Here is an 18,065-nt window from a genome sequence, read left to right as displayed (position 1 = left end):
CTTGATAGGTTTGAAAGTTTCTTTGATGCATGGTGTTGAAAGGCATGATTTGGCAATGGTTGATGCATAGTTAGAATGACTTATTTTGTTTAAAATGTTTTAAAGTATGTATGGTATATGAAAATGGTCAAAATTGAATTGAAATGGCATGTCTCAAGTTGATTTCGTATAGGTATAACTTGATGTTTGAATGATTGGTTGTTATGCCCTAACGGTATGAAAATGTTAAGGTTTGATTGATTTTGAGGTGAATAATATCTTGATAAATGGTTGAACATGGATGCTTAAACTTGTTGAGTGTGGTTCAGGTATGTTTTGGACCAATTGAATCTGGTCTTTCATGCATATGTTGAATAGGTTGGATGGAAAACTTGGAATATGTACCAAATGGCTCAAATCTTACCAAAAATAGAGTCCACATCCCGACGTGCAACTTAGCTTATCACAACATCGGCCAAAATAGTGAGTTACGTCGGGATATTGAGTGGCCTGAGGTCATGACGTGACATACTATTTTGACAACATCATGATGTGGAGAAAGTAATGTCATGACATTGACCTTGAAGTTTTAAAACTTTGCAATTTGGTCATATTTCATGCTTAGGTAATCAAAAGAGCTTTCGTAAGCTCAATTGAGATTTGGATTTGGTTGTTTATCATAATTTAAAGGCAATTAGCTTGTATTAGAATGTACAAATGATTGTTTTACTATGGATTTGACGTAGTTGCTCCAGCAATGAAAGTGACATCCTATAACTCAGACTCGACAACTGGGTCGGGCTAGAGGTGTTACAGTTCTATTGATGTTTCCTATAGACTCACTTAAATTAGTTACACTTCAAGAGATTTTGGAGCATTAGATGTAACATTTTTATCTTCATCAGAAATACAAAGTTCTTCTATTCCATCATTCTCAATCTTAAAAATAATATGTAGAGTTCACTAAGGTGTCAACTAAGGAAGATATAGCCCTAGTAACATTATCAATACCAAGATCATTCTTCTCTAAAGATTAACTTGAATTTTTTGTACCCTTGTCAGAAGCACTAATTGCAACTAGACATGCAAAAACTTCCCTCTTTTCAAAATAATAATAAAAAAATCTCTAAGGGTTCTAGCTAGTTGAGTGCCTTTTGATCTAAAACTCTGAGCTATGAGCCTTAGAAGGTGAAGGAGTTCTTTCATCACTTGAGTACTCTTTAGAACTTGTGACATTATCTCTTTCATTGTTGAATCATTCTCTCTTAAGGCTAGAATCCCTATTATTTTCTTCCCCCAAGATTAGTAACTTATTCTATTTTAAAGCTATCATCATTCTTGTTGAAATTTTTCTCTTGCCATATTGAATTGAAATTTTCAATAAGCTTGAAGGAAAACAACAACGCTAGATACAACTCAAGAGAAAACAAGTTTTAGGTTACAAGAGATTGAGATAAACATGTATTCTACTATTTAGATATATAACAAGTTTATAAATATTTAAGTAGATTTTAGGGAAAATGACCTTTAATGTAAACCCCTCCAAAAAATAAGTTTATTTTAAAATTAAATGATCATAGGTGAGTTATAAAAAAAGGGAATTGTTTTTACTTTTGAATTGTGCCTATTAAAATAGGTTGTAACACCCTTTTCCCATTGCGATGTATGATACAAATGGGAGATGCTATTGGAGCATATATGAAACGAAAATCCTATAATTATTTAAATTTCGAGCTTTAAGCATTCTTATTAAATAATATAAATTTAATTAAAACAATTTGAGGGCTTTCAAAACATTTAAAATCATATAAAAGTACAATAGCATGCAACATATAACTTAATAGGCATTCTCACCATCACATAATTTACCATTTAAAGGTTATAATAAGCAATTCTTTCATTTCAAACAAAGAAAATTTACAAGTCATTAAAATCATGTACTTTAACACTATTTATTTCGTTATTAACTTTTTAGTAAATTTCGAATTTAATGCCAATTGTAATCTCAATAAAATATGACTCAGATACTACTAGAAATCTAAATACATCATATGAGCATCGAGGTGCTTTTCTTGAAGGCACAAAACTCCAAGTATATCATAAGATCCTACGAAAAGGTAGTGTATGCCTAATGGTCAGCATAACATGCTAGACCACGAGTTAACATATCAGAACTCCAGGTATCAAATACATAACTCCGAACCCCATGTTACACTAGTACAAAACTCCAATAAGATCATATATAAAACTCTGATTGACATGTCAACCTTTCTACCAAGCTTACATAGGCTCAATAGAGACATAAGAAGTATTTATAACTTCTTTTCCCATATTCATAGCAATCCAATGAATTCTCATAACCATAATTCATGTAAAAAGGGGTCACTAGACCTCGTATGAGAAATTAGCATCTTTCAACATAATCTTATCACATATTTCCCATTTCCATATCTAAATATTAACATTAATACATAAAGTAAAAAACATAATATCAACATTAATGGTTCAACAATTAAACAAAAACATTAAATCATGTAATGGGATGAGAAAGATGTTAAATGACAAGAACTCTTACCCAAAATTTTACCTTCTCACACTAGAATTCAAACCCTAAGTGTGTGGATGATGATAATAAAGATGAGAAATGGTTCAAATACGATTTTTCTAAGGTTTTGCAAGGAAATAGTGAAAGATTGAAAAGTAAAAGGGATCGAAAATGACAAGAAAAGTCAAAATTTCATCTCATCACCACACATCACTATAAAATCTAATATTTAATCATAAACATTCCAAAATAACAAAATAACATTAGTGGAAAAATTACCATTTTACCCATCATATCATATTTTTACTCAATTAAAGCTTGAAACCCTAAAAATAACTTAAAATATTTTCTAATAACTTCCCAACAATTCAAAAATAATTAAATCCATTGGAATTGGATTTTCTCATTGGATTTACGAATAAAATTCCCGGAAAAGTCTTGTACGGGGAACTAAAAAATTTTAGGGCATTACATAGGCCCACATTACAACTTGCATACCTCAAGGTCATTCCTAAGCCTTTCGAACCTACTTGCATCTAAGCTCTGAGTAAATTTATTACCCAGATGCTTATCAATAGAGATATACACTTTATTCAACAGTGTTTACTTCAACCAATTCTCTGATGGAATGGGGCAGATGTCAATATGCTTAGCTCGAGAATGAAGTACTAGATTCTTCGAGATGTTAGTTGCATTGGTGCTATCATAGTAGATAGTTGCAAGAGGAGTTTAAACATATACTCTACTTCATCTGTGGATAACGAGATTGATCTTTGTTTTTTTTATTCCATGACACCAGGCTATTTCTCTAGTAAAACCAAGCTCCTAATATGCTTTTTCGATCATTTATATTTCTTACTCAAACAAGATAACTAAAACTAGCCAAAGTCATGTTGGTATCTTTTGAAAACCATATACCAAAATATGTTGTTCCACTTACATTCTTAATAATATGTTTCATTATTTTCAAATGGCTCTCTTTTAGATTGGCGGTTGCCTTGCACATACTCTCACGTTGTGGCAAATATGTGGTCAACTTGTAGTCAAATACTGTAAGATCCTAATCCTTCTTCGTTATGTTGTAACATCAGTTGCAACACCTTGCTCATCCTTGAATACCTCATCATTCATTCCCATTGGTGCTCTCAATTTCTCATTCACTCCAAACTTTTCACCAAGTTCCTGGTGTACTTTTCTTGAAACACAAAGGTCCGTTCCTTAAGGCTCCTCCACGTAAAAGTCAAGAGAATATGTTAACTTACATACCATGCTCTTCAAAATTTGACTTCATCAGTTTCATAACATAATCTTTGGTTGTCTACTTTTTTAATCTAAAAGTGATGTCATCCACATAAATTTGTGTAATAACATTTTCCTCTCTAAATCTCTTAATAATCAATGTCTTGTCTATGTTTCTGTGAGAATATCCTTACTTACCATAAATTTTACAAAATAAAAATTAATAGTTATGAATCATGAGTAATAAAAATCTTTATGTTGTTAATTCTTATTTTGTTTTCTTAGTACTTATTAATTAAATATGCTCAAAAAAAATGTTTAATATTCATGATTAAGATTTGGGAAAAGTATTCAAACCCCTATGAGATTTGATTAAAAAAAATCCACTTAGTCTTTGGTTTGAAAAATACTCATTTACCCCTTAGGTTTGATTTGATGAAAAATGCACTAATCCTCCCTAAAGTTTATTTATTAGTTGAATTTTAAAGAAAAGGAAAACTTTACTCTTTATTGATTACTTATTATTTTATTTATTTTTGTTATTGATAATGTTTATATTAAATAATTTTCAAATTAAAAATAATAAAAATCTAATGAATTATAAAAAAAATTTTAATCATTGTTAAATTAATTAGAAATTGTGTTGTATTCTAATATAATCATATATTAAACATAATACATTTTTCAATTAATATATATAAGTTTTTTTACAATTATAAATATAGTTACATTACAATTATAAAGAATACATCCGAGTAATTATAACCAAAATTAGTCATTATAAAACACGATCAAATTGGTAACTAAAATATATCCAAACTTAGTCCAGGGCAAATCTACGTGGGACACAAACCATAATAAATTTAGACTGAAAACCCAACATGGTTTATATGAAGTGAGACTCGAACATATAATTTTAAAGTTCTTATGATCTTAATCTTACCTTTTAAGTTAAGGCCTAATTAATTGTAAATTTATTTTTAAAAATTTGCTATCAATATTAATTATATTTTGCTTTTTTATCTCTTCTTTTTACTTTTTCTTTTTCTTTTTTAATAATTTTTATGCAACTACATGCTAACTATTTAAATTTCAATTTAATTGTATATATTAACATTTAGATGATTCTTTAATCCTTTTTACTTTTATATTTGATTGAGTTTCTTTTCCATAACTTTCTAAATAATGGTAAGTTGATAACTAATTAATTGTAGATAAAATATTTTAATAAATTCATTAAAGGTTAATATATAATTTAATTAAATATAAAATTAAATATTTGAAGTCAATTAATATTTTTTTAATGAAAAATTTAAATATATTTAATTTTATAACACTTGTAATTAAATTTATATTATTTTGTAATTAAAACTGAAAAAAAGAATAAACTAAATAAAAAATACATATATAAACAATAAAGCTTATAATTAAGCGTAGTGAAAATTCTTAGAAATCATAAGTGTAAACTATATTTTACACTAAACCTTATAAAGCCTTTGATTTGAGATGTTTAGTAATATGCGTACATATTCCCACAATTATATAAAAATAAAATAAATACGGAACACGATATCTAAGACTATTATGGATACTAATTAATTTCCATCTTTCTCTAGAAAATCCCGGTAGGCTTTCAAAGATTTTATTTCTTTTCTGAAGAAGAATATGGAGAAAAAAAAATCCCCATCACTCTTACAATTAATTAACGTGATCTAAGATTATTTATGTTTACCGTAAGGCTCGAGCCTATTAATCCATGTATATACACACACACACACACAGCAGTATTGCATCTATCTTTTAGGTCTAAACTGATGCTCTCACCATAAGAATCGAACAAATTTTAGTGATGATGAAGGCTCAGCTTATCTTTGCCGTTTCTCTAGCGGCCATCTTCTTCTCTGGTAAATTCCATATTTTCCCTTTATCACTTTTCTTTTTTCTTTGCAAAAGGGTGCCATTGAAGTAGTTATTTTTGGTGGGATTTTCATGTCTAATATTGATGATAACTACTTGGTTCAATACCCCAATTTAATGCCAGGGACTAAAGCAGCAACCTTCACGTTGAGCAACAACTGTCCTTCCACAGTTTGGCCCGGAATTCTAACAAGTTCAGGTCCTCCATTATCCACCACCGGCTTTGAGTTACCCTCAAAAGCTTCATCAGTGCTATCCGTTCCAGCCACATGGTCTGGCCGCATCTGGGCTCGAACTCAACGCACAAACGTCAACGGCAAGTTCCAATGTCAAACAGGCGACTGCGCCTCTGGTCAGGTTCCATGCAACGGCGCAGGTGGGACCCCACCTGTAACCCTAGCAGAATTCACCCTCGCACCCAACAATGGAAAAGATTTTTTCGACATTAGCCTTGTCGATGGCTTTAACTTGCCTGTTTCGATCGCCCCACAATCAGCCGATGGTTCAGGTAACTGCATCCCAGTCAGCTGCACCGACAATGTGAATGCAGTTTGCCCTAATGAACTACAGGTTAAAGGCTCCGATGGTGGCGTCATCGCCTGCAATAGCGCATGTTTGGCCTTCAATCAATCTCAGTATTGCTGCACTGGATCTTTTGGCACCCCGCAAACATGCCCGCCGACTAATTACTCCAATTTTCTTAAGAGCCAATGCCCTCAGGCTTACAGCTATGCTTATGATGATAAGTCTGCTTTGGTCTCATGCACTGGTGGAGCTAATTACCTTATCACCTTTTGTCCTTGAAGATTAATTTTTTATTTACAAAATCATGGGTAATCTTAAAAATTGATATTTGTTTATTTACTTTTTATTTATGTTAATTTCTTTAAACTTAGCTGATAATTTAGGTAACCTTCTTGTAATATTGTCTATATATATCAATAGTAGTATTTGCCCCTAACTAATTAGTAATAAATACTTTGTTTCCAATCTCTGGAAATAGAAAGAAAGATTGGTTTGGCAGTAACCATATATACTCTAGTTTTTTATACAATACATTGCTTTCATTAAATATATCAATTAAAAAATATATTTTTTATTTATTTAAAAAAATTATAACATTTCAGCATTAATATAATTGAAATGGTAAAAAAAATAATTTAAATAATTTAACTTTTAGAGTATTTAGTTAGTGTTTTTTTTTTCAATCAAAAATAAATTTATTAAACTGGAACACAAGAGTAACTAAAAGAACCATAAATAAAAACACAAATATGAGATATCCATATTAATAACGGAGGATTGTAGGTCAACTTGAATCGAATAAATAATGTCACTCGATCATTATCGAATTGATCACAATCTTTTTTTATTCGTAAAAATCCCATCAAAGCACATAATTTTCTCTGAAAAAATGACTTCTTCAATCGAAGAACGCATTGAATATTTTAAAACAACATAAATTTATTGAATCAGTTACTATATTTTGAATCGCAAAATAAAAATTAAAAAAAAAGACAAAATCAAAGTCATACAACTCTAATATAGAGGTGTTCATGGACCGGGCTGGGTCGGGCTCAACTAAAAATTTAGTCCCATTTGCTAGGCCCGACCCAAAAAATGGGCCTAAAATTTTGCCAAATCCCGACCTAGATAAAAATACTAAAACCTAGGCCCGACCCGTCTGGCCCATATTAATTTTTATATAATTTTAAAATATATATAATACATCAAAAATACTAAAAAAATTAAAATAAATATTTCCCAACAAATTGAAAATAAATTTTAAAAAATATGTATACTTAAATAACACTAAGATAAATGCAACTTAATAAGCAAATGCCTCTAAAATAATAACTGTCGAAACCCCTTTTTTGAAAACAAAAATTTTAGGTTGTCGACTTTAAAAAAACAAAAATTGGGAGTCGCCACCAATCTTTTATTGAGGTGTGATTGGATCACCTAAAAAATAGCTTTGGTCTACGAGTTTTAGAAAAATGGATTCGAGAGTCGGTTACGTACGAGGAAGGATTAGCACCCTCGTAACGCCCAAAATTGGCACCTAGTTAATTAATTAGTGTCTTAATGTCGAGAATTAAAAAAATGCGATCCTTAATTTATTAAGACCTTCTCATTTTGAAAAGAAAAAACATCACACCCAATGCGTTAGGGCACAACATTTTACTCTTTTCACGATGAGTTAGTCAAAGAATTTGTGTAATAGAATTTAAGAAAATACCTAATTCTTTAAAATTTATAGAGAAATCGCGGCCCAATACGTTAGGGCACAATTCCTTAAAATCCCAAACATTCGATATTTCCTTTATTTCATTTTAAAAAAAATCTTTATCTCGAGGAGTCAACTTGTCACATCCAATACGTTAGGACCCAACACATTAAATTATCGATGATAAGTTTTATTTTTTTTGATTTAAAGAGCAATCCTCGATTGTTAGATTTTACAAAAAATCGGAACCCAATACATTAGGGCTCAATTTTCTTGAGAAATGCTAAATACGAGTATTATCTCTATTTTGAAACGTTTTATTTTAAAATTAAATAAAATGATAGTGTAATGCTATGTTGAATGTGTGAATAGATGCCCCTCAAATAAATATCAATAATAAATACAACAATTTCATAGAAATTATATGAATAAATAAACAAATAAATAAGATAATGACATGCAAAATATCAAATAAATGGGCAAGATAATAATAAAAATATGCAAACATAAATCAATAGACAAATGATTGAAATAAACAAAAAAAATATATACATGTACACATAAAAATATATAAGTTTAAAATAATTAAAATAATATCAAAATTAATTAAATAAATAAAACATGTGTACATATAAATATACGAAAAATATTAGTCTTTTTTAGGTATAAATACATACATAAAAAACATATATATATAAAATAATAATAATTACATATGAAAATTATAAAATAAAATAATAATTACATTATCAAAAATATTGATTTTAAGAAAAATATGAAAAAGGGACTAAATTGGATTGTAAGTAAAAATATGGGGTAAATCCGCAAATAAATAAAGTCTGGAGGACTAAATTGAATGCGCGAATTACATAGAGGGGCTGGAAGGGAAATTTTCCCTTCTCCTCTAAAACGGCGCCGTTCAAAAGGATTAAATTGAAACTTAAAATAAATTAAAGGCCGAATTTAAAAAATAAAAAAAACCTAATTGGAAATATATTAAAAGGCGGAGGGGCTAAAAATGCAATTTACCCCTCTGCTAATAAACACGCGGATCCTAGGCCGGGTCGGGTCGAATTCGGGTCGGCCTCCCCAAAACGATGTCGTTTTAGGCATCTGGGGGCTCTAAAAAACGGTACCATTTTGGTACCTTATATAAGCCCCCAATATCTCAAAAAAATTCATTTTCAATACCAAAATAAAAAACCGAAACCCCTAAAAAATTCTCTCCCCTCGGTCTATCCTCCGGCCATCGGTCGGTCATCGGCCCTTCGTCGGCCACCGCGTCGGCCGCCGATCTTCGGCGCCAGCAACACTGTCGGCGGTGGCCGAAAAAGGGGAAAATCCCCTTTTTAGCCTTCTTGACCCCCTTATGCCCAAATCTGGGCTTAAATCCTTCAAAATTTCAGCAAAGAGGTTCAAACCCACACGAAACCTTTCGATTTCTGGCCACCGATCCTCGGGGGTGGCTCCCTCGGCCGTTGTACGGCGCTTCCAAAAAGAAAGGTTATTTATTTCCTTTTGTATTTATATTATTTATATAAATGATAAAAATAAATAGATATAACGGAAAAATAAAATAGAACTACAAGTATCAACCTTTAATCGGCTATGCTCTCTGTATTGTGAAAGTAAAAGCCTCAGTTTTTATTTGATTTTCGAATCCCCTTCACAGTGTTACAATGGCCTTTTTTATAGCCATAATCATAAAAAAAAATAAAGGAACAAATCTCTTATTTGATTCAAAATCTTTGATTTTGTTTCCTTTTCTGTTGTTTCCTTGTAGGTGAAGGTCACGAAGATCCGGGGAGCTTGGCTTGCGGCGCTGTAGCCCTTTAGAAATCCTAGGGTTTCTTCGTATGCTTTGGGCCAGTTTCGGGCCAAGACTTGTATTGGGTCTCTGTTTAGTAGGGATTTGGGTATATAATTTTGGGCTTTTAAATTGGGTCAATGTAATGGACATTTGGGCCTTTATTTATTTATTATTATCTTTATCTGTTTTTGTGTTTACTGAACCGAGCAATAATTGGGTGTTACAGCTGCTCCTCTTTGCTTGTTATCGTGTAACAGGAACAGAGCAAAGACTTTAAAAATGCCCAATTTTGCCCGGTCGTGCTGGACTTTGGTACTTTTCTTCTTCGGGTAGCCTCATTCTTTCCTACTGCATCTTCAGAAGTATAGGAACTAATGCTTCAATCTACTCCATTGCAACTTTAGGGAGATAGGATTATCGGCTTTAATTTGCTCCACTGCAACTTCCGAGAGATTTGCCATCTTCAGTCTACTTCACTGCAACTTCAGGAAGATAAGACTTACTTGCTTAGTCTGTTCCACTGCAACTTTAAGGAAATAAGACTAGATCCGATCTGCTCTCTGCAACTTCAGAGAGATAAGATCCAAGGTTTTAATCCGTTCCACTGCAACCTTAGGGAGACAAGGCTTGGTGGCTTAAATCTGCTTCCCAAATCTGCTTCCCACTATCTTGGAAAGATAAGATTTGCCGTCTTCGATCTGCTCCACTACTGCTTAGGGAGATAAGATCTCCAATCTTCAACCTACTCCGCTGCTGCTCCGGGAGACAAGGCTTGGTGGCTTAAATCTACTTTCCACTATCTTGGAAAGATAAGATTTTTCGTCTTCGATCTGCTCCACTACTGGTTAGGGAGATAAGATCTACAATCTTCAACCTTCTCCACTACTGCTCAAGGAGATAAGGCTTGGTGGCTTAAATCTGCTTCCCACTATCTTGGAAAGATAAGATTTGCCGTCTTCGATCTGTTCCACTACTACTTAGGGAGATAAGATCTACAATCTTCAACCTACTCCGCTGCTGCTTAGAGAGACAAGGCTTGGTGACTTTAAATCTACTTCCCACTATCTTAGAAAGATAAGATTTTCCATCTTTGATCTGCTCCACTACTGCTTAGGGAGGTAAGATCTACAATCTTCAACCTACTCCGTTGCTGCTCAGGGAGACAAGGCTTTGTGGCTTAAATCTGCTTCCACTATCTTGGAAAGATAAGATTTGCCGTCTTTGATCTGCTCCACTATTGCTTATGGAGATAAGATCTACAATCTTCAACCTTCTCCGCTGCTACTCAGGGAGACAAGGCTTGGTGTTTCGCCGGTTTGTTCCCTAGGGACATGACCTGTATAATTCATTTTATGAACCTAATCATGCCTAGTGATTAGGATGTCATGATCAGAATGAGTCAAATGCTCCTAACTAGGTATGTATGAATGATGTTTGCATGAATGCGGAATGTCTTTTTTTTTATAGCGATCCTTCTTTATTATTGCTCGACATTTATTAAGGTTTTATCATTGACGCGCCGTAATGCCTTCGCTCAGCTGGAATTTTCATTTAGTCAGATTGCCTCTACTGTAAACTTCAAAGTTCAATCCACTAGGACGCAAAATTTATACCATTTTTTTCCCACTGTGGCCTAATGGTAGGAAAATTTGACTCCTCTCAATCCTCTCATGCAGATCATGAAATTCTTTTACACCATTCTCAGGGTGTCCTACCAAATGCTCATGCACAAATGAAGAATTTTCTTTTCATAGGGAACTTCTTCCTACTCAACCAAGACTTCTTGCCGATATTTAGACAACCAAATCCGAAAAAAAACAATCTTAATTTAGACTTTCTCTTTTAAACTTGGTGTGTTCTAGACAATAGTCTTGTTTCAAGTTTAGAAATTCTCATAGTAATATGTAAAACTTCTTTTGTGAAAGTTTATTAGTCCATCCATCATTATTCTAATGTGACATGCTTGCAAAATATTGAGTAAAAGATGAATTAATTCAGGTCATAATAGAAAAGGAATTTATTGATAGCAAGTGTCTTGAAAGGAAAAAGTATTCAAGAACAGCAAAGAATGAAGTATTTATAAGAACAAACAAAATTGATACAAGTAATATGAAGACTAGGTGCCTTGGATATAGCCGCTTGAACTTCTCCGTACAAACCAAGAACCATTCTGAATATAACATGTGTTTAGGGGATCTATAGTACTTTGTCGATGCCCTAAGACGTCATATATCCTTTTCTTGTTGTAGCAGGATCACCATCTGCCCCCAATCTGACAGTGTTTGAGCCGTCCTTTTCAGGTTTTCAACTCAAACCCCCTTTGGTCTCAAGGCGCCCTTTTCGGGTTTTCACCTTGGCCTCTCCATCTCCCTATTTTTTTTAAGAAATCAGAGTGCCCTTCATGGGTTTTCACTTTGACATTTTCCTTCCTTCAAGTGAAATATTTCTTGACCGAATCTGAATTTATAGGATTCGGAAGATTTTTGCCATCCATTTCACTTAAAATCAAAGCGCCTCCAGAAAAAGCCTTTTTCACAACATAAGGTCCTTCCCAGTTCGGCATCCATTTCCCTCTGAAATATTTTTGTAAAGGGAGGATCTTTTTCAAAACCAAATCCCCCTCATGAAATTCTCTAGGACGAACCTTCTTATTATAAGCTCGCATCATTCGCTTCTAATACATTTAACCATGACGAATAGCTCTTAGTCTTTTCTCTTCAATCAGGTTCAACTGATCATACCGAGATTGGATCCATTCGGCCTCATCCAACTTTAGCTCAGCCAATACCCGGAGAGAAGGAATTTCAACCTCGATCGGTAAAATTGCCTCCATTCCATAAACCAAAAAAAAGGTGTTGCCCCAGTAGAAGTCCTGACAGATGTTCGGTAAGCCAGAAGAGCGAATGGTAAATTCTCATGCCAATCCTTGTAAGTTTCAGCCATCTTCGCCACAATCTTCTCAATATTTTGTTTGCCGCCTCTATTGCACCATTCATTTTTGGATGATACGGTGACGAATTATGGTGTCTAATGTTGAACTGACTGCAGACTTCCGCTATTGTGCTGTTATTCAGATTCAGTGCATTGTCAGATATGATTCTTTCAGGCATTCCATATCGACATATGATCTCTTTCTTCAAAAACTTACTGACTGCTGTCTTTGTGACATTAGCATATAAGGCTGCTTCTACCCACATAGTGAAATAGTCAATAACCACAAAAATGAAACGATGTCCATTAGAAGCCTTCGGTGATATTGGTCCAATGACGTCCATACCCCACATGGAAAAAGGCCATGGAGAAGTCATAACATGAAGAGGTGAAGGAGGCGCGTGCATGTTATACCCGTAAATTTGGCATTTATGGCATGATTGATGCAATCTCTTTTCATGGTGGCCCAGCAATATCCAATCTCATGATCTATCTAGCCATTATAAATCCATTAGCGTGCGTACCATAAACATCCTCATGGACTTTTTCTAAAATTTCCTTAGCCTTTACAGCGTCCATGCACCTCAACAGTACTCGATCCTTTCCCCTTTTGTATAGGATCTCTCCATCTAAGACATAGTCAATAGCTAGTCTCCTCAATGTCCTCTTATCATTCTCCGTTGACTGATCAAGATATTCGCGATTCTTCACGTATAGCAATATATCTTGGTACTAGGGACGATTATCATTCTCTATTTCTTCAATGTTGTAACAGTGGGCCGGGATCTCATAAATACTAATTTGAATGGGCTTCATGTCGTTCAACTGATTTACTTTAATCATGGAAGCTAAAGTAGCAAGAGCATCAGCCATCTGATTTTCTTCCCGTGGGAGATAACAGAAGGTAATGTTTCCAAACTATTTGATCAATTCCAAAACCAATCTCCGATAACGGATCAACTTAGGGTCTCTTGTCTCCCATTCCCCTCTTAGTTGGTATATAACCAATGCTTAGTCTCCGTAAACTTCTAATGTCTTGATTTTTCACTCTATGGTTGCCCGTATACCCATGATGCAAGCTTCATACTCAGCTATGTTATTAGTGCAATCAAAGGCTAATTTACTGGTAAAAGGATGATAATCTCCATTCGGAGATACCAGGACTGCCCCAATCTCATTGCCTAGTGTATTCAATGCTCCGTCAAAATTTAATCTCCAAGGATGATTTTCTCAGGGATCCTCTTCAGCATTTGCCACGTACATCAAATATTCATTCGGGAAATCGAAGTCTAGGGGCTCATAATCTTCTAAAGCTCTGCTAGCCAAGAAATCTGTTATTGCACTCCCCTTGATGGCCTTCTGACTTACATATACGATATCAAACTCAGAGAGCAAGATTTTCCATCTAGCCATTCTTTCATTCAATGCTGTTGACTCCATCATATACTTCAAAGGGTCTAAATTTGAAATTAGCCAAGTCGTATGATAGAGTAAGTATTGCCTCAACCTCTTGGTCGTCCAAATCAGGGTGCAACATGGTTTTTCGATAGGCGAATATCTCATCTCACAATTAGTGAATTTCTTGCTGAGATAGTAAATCGCCTTTTCCTTCTTTCCAGTCGCATCATGTTGACCCAGCACGCATCCCATGGAGTTGTTGAACACCGTTAAATACAAAATCAAGGGTCTATCTAGGCTAGGTGGTGATAGAACTGGAGTATTGGATAGGTACTGCTTTATCTTTTCAAAAGCTCCCTGGCATTCTTCATTCCAAACCCCTGGATTATGTTTCTTCAAAAGGCGAAATATGGGATCACATTTCTCGGTCAACTGTGAAATGAACCGAGCAATGTAATTTAGTCTTCCTAAGAAACCTCAAACTTCTTTCTGAGTACGTGGTGCGGGTAAATCTCGTATTGCCTTGACTTTGTCTAGGTCAATCTCGATTCCTCTTTCACTGACTATGAAGCCCAATAACTTTCCTGACCTGGTCCCAAAAGTGCATTTTGTCGGATTGAGTTTGAGCTGAAACTTCCTTAGTCTTGAGAACAATTTTCTCAGGACCTGTACATGCTTCGCCTCTGTTCTGGATTTGGTGGTCATATCATCAACATATACCTCAATTTCTTTGTGCATCATATCATGAAACAAGGCTACCATGGCTCTTTGATATGTTGCTCCCGCATTCTTTAATCCGAATGACATTACTTTATAGCAAAATGTTCCCCACAAAGTAATGAATGTAGTTTTTCCCATATCCTCTGGATGCATCTTTATCTGATTATATCCTAAGAACCCATCCATGAAAGAAAACAGCGAATATCCCGCTGTATTATCGACCAGAGTATCAATATGTGGCAATGGGAAATTGTCCTTTGGGCTTGCTTTGTTCAAATCTTTGTAATCCACGCACATTCGTACTTTTCCATCTTTTTTGGGAACTGGAACGATGTTAGCTACCCATTCAGAATATTTGACCTCCTGTAAAAATCCAGCATCAAACTGCTTCTTGACTTCCTCTTTTATTTTAAGCACAATATCGGGCCTCATTCTTCTGAGCTTCTGTTGAACTGGCTTACAAACCTCCCTTATAGGTAGGTGATGTACCACAATGTCAGTGCTCAATCCAGGCATATCCTGGTATGACCATGCGAAGACGTCTTTGAATTCTCGGAGTAATTCAATGAGGTCTCGTCTTATCTTTGTAGAAATCTCAGTTCCAATTTTCAGCTCTTTTCCTTCTTCTAAGCTCACAACTTCTACTGATTCTTTGTGAGGTAGGATTTGTTTTTCCTCTTGTTCTACCATCCTGAACAAGTCTAGAGATAAACCACAATCTTCATCACCTTCAAAGTCATGCGATCCCTCTAAACACATGTTTTGTTCAAAAGGACACTCTGAGTTCGTAGCGGCGTCATTCACGTCATTGATACACAGGGACCTAATATGGTTACAAAAGAATGTATGAATTTATGTACAATTATTTGTACAATGAAAGAATATATTTACTTGTATGGAAAGAATGAAAGAATATTTACTCGAAACAATTGCAAAGATGTATTTTATTAAAATAATGATGTTAAACATAAGCCTATTTCACAAAAGAATTCTTGTTATTTCTAGGCTAAAACAACAAGTTTGTTCTGAACATTACTCTGAGACAGCTCTAAAGACTTTAGGTATTTCTTCCACAGTCCAATTGTTTAGGACACTCCCGGGCTCATAAGGACGAATGTCTAACCAGCTCCTCTCTTCATTCACATGCTCATGAATGGCATTGATGTGTATATTTCCTAACGTCTCTTCGATGCTTCCTTCAACCGATTTCTTTCTCTCATGATGAATAACTCCTCCAGATAAGAAAGTTTTGGATATGTGGGGAATTATCATTGACTCCCATTTAGCTTCTTCCCCATTTAGGCGCGCCCCTCTCTTTTCCTGCCTTTTTTCTATCTTCTTCCTTCTCTGTCCTCTATCTGGCTTGTATCCTAAGCCAAAGTGATCTTGCTTTTCTTTCAACACTGGAACCTCAATCCTCTCTTGAAGATATCTCCCTAGCCCTCTTCCGGGTAAAGCTCCTTTTCCTACCAACAACTGTAAACCCATCTCTGTAGTTTTAGATAATTTTGGCACCAAAATTTTGCTCCATTCAGGAACAAATACCGCATTTACAAACTCCAAAGATCGAAATGAGCATTCTACTGACTCGTCATTGGTCTCCACGTATGGCGTCTCATTGGATACAGCTGCTATTATATCCTCTTTGGCATTTATTGTCACTAGCCGACCATCTGACACTAACTTCAACATCTGATGTAATGATGACGGTACTGCCCCCGCCGAATGTATCCATGGTCTTCCTAATAAACAATTGTAGGAAGGTTTGATGTCCATCACAATAAAATCTATCTCATAAACTGTTGGGCCAATCAGTAGGGGTATCTCAATTCTTCCCATTACCTTCCTTTCTGTACCATTAAACGCCCTCACTACATTTTGACATGTTTTCATGTGCGAACTGTCTATGGGTAGCCTGTTGAGTGTGAATAATGGCAATACGTTCAAAGCCAATCCATTGTCAATCAATACTCCTGGCAAAATATGCCCCTTGCATCGTGCAGTGATATGCAAAGTTTTGGTAGATCCCATGCCCCCAGGAGGTATTTCACCATCATTAAAAAATATGAAATTATCAGCACTGATATTATTGACCAACCGATCTAGTTTGCTGACAGAAATATCCTTGGACACATAGGTCTCATTTAGCATCTTCATCAGTGCATTTCGATGTACTTCTGAATTCAAGAGTAAGGCTAGTACAGATATGCGAGCTGGTTGTTTATGCAACTACTCGACGACATTATACTCACTATGCTTCAAAAATTTGAGGAATTCCACAGCTTCTTCCTCCTTCACTGGCTCAACTATTTTCCCTTTTTGCTCCACTATTATGACCCCTTTCATAGGTTCTGGATTGGCACTCACACATTGGTCTTTTGTAGTCTCTTTTCCTGGGACAGTTGTATTGCACTCGTAGCTCCATGGAACCTTCCTACTGTCGTGGTAAGAAAAGGTTACAGGTTTCTTTATTATGATTCTTGGCATTACTGGCATTCTCACTTCATCCTTCTTTGGTCACGAGATAATGACCACAGGCTGCGCTACTCTTGGAACCTTCAAAGATTCGGAGGTGCAAATGCTCCCTTCCTCCTTAACTTCTTCATAAAATTTCATTTCCTTATTATCCATCAGGCCTTGAACCAGAGCTCTGAATTCTGCGCATTCCTGGATTTCATGTCCCTCCTCGTGATGGAACTCACAGTAGTTTTCCACCCTTTCGAAGCTTCTCTTTGAATTCAGAACAATCAATCCCCTTTTTATCATATTTCTCTAGACCCACCTCAAAGGAATTTTCACTTCTGCTATGTCTTCCTTGATTTTTCTACCCATGCTCCCACCTATCATGTTCACTCCATTATCATTATGATTAGGTAATGGGTTCTCCGTATTGGGCAAATCATCCAATTTAACCACACCCATGCTTATAAGTCTTTCTACCAGCTTTTTGAACACCGTACAATGTTCTATAGAATACCCCTCAATTCCCGCGTGATAGTCGTACTATGCGTTTGCATCGTACCACTTGGGGTATGGAGGCTGCAAAAGTTTCAAGTGGTAAGGGGAAATCACGTGTGCATTGAATAGATTCTGATATAGGTCCCTATACGACATTGGAATTGGCATAAATTGAATCTTCTCTGTATTTTGTCTTGTATCAGATCTCTGCTTTGATGATCCTTGCTGGTTAACAGCCCCTTTTTCCGGTTGATTCACCGTAATCCTCTTTGAATATGAACTTGTATTGTTAACCTCATTCTCTTTCTTCTTCGAGGACAACCTTCTGCTACTTTCTCCAG

The 18,065-nt window shown here is 35.0% G+C and overlaps 1 protein-coding gene across 1 annotated transcript; it reads left to right on the top strand.

Annotated features, from left to right (window-relative positions):
- Positions 1-5,612: 5,612 nt before the first annotated feature.
- Positions 5,613-6,484, top strand: LOC107898448 (thaumatin-like protein 1a). The gene is made up of 2 exons (XM_041091154.1): positions 5,613-5,667; positions 5,805-6,484. Exons 1-2 carry the CDS (start codon positions 5,613-5,615, stop codon positions 6,482-6,484), a joined length of 735 nt encoding a protein of 244 aa, XP_040947088.1.
- Positions 6,485-18,065: the final 11,581 nt, after the last annotated feature.

This window comes from Gossypium hirsutum, chromosome D04, assembly GCF_007990345.1.
Source record: "Gossypium hirsutum isolate 1008001.06 chromosome D04, Gossypium_hirsutum_v2.1, whole genome shotgun sequence".
Lineage (NCBI taxonomy): Eukaryota > Viridiplantae > Streptophyta > Magnoliopsida > Malvales > Malvaceae > Gossypium > Gossypium hirsutum.
The sequence above is the reverse complement of the archived record's forward strand: the minus strand, read 5'-3'. Positions and strand labels throughout refer to the sequence as shown.

Bases quoted from the DNA above. Each gene is read 5' to 3' on its own strand.
- LOC107898448 (XM_041091154.1), top strand. From the start codon at position 5,613: ATGATGAAGGCTCAGCTTATCTTTGCCGTTTCTCTAGCGGCCATCTTC. The intron at 5,668-5,804 runs GTAAATTCCATA...ATTTAATGCCAG, and splicing joins AGCGGCCATCTTCTTCTCTG to GGACTAAAGCAGCAACCTTC.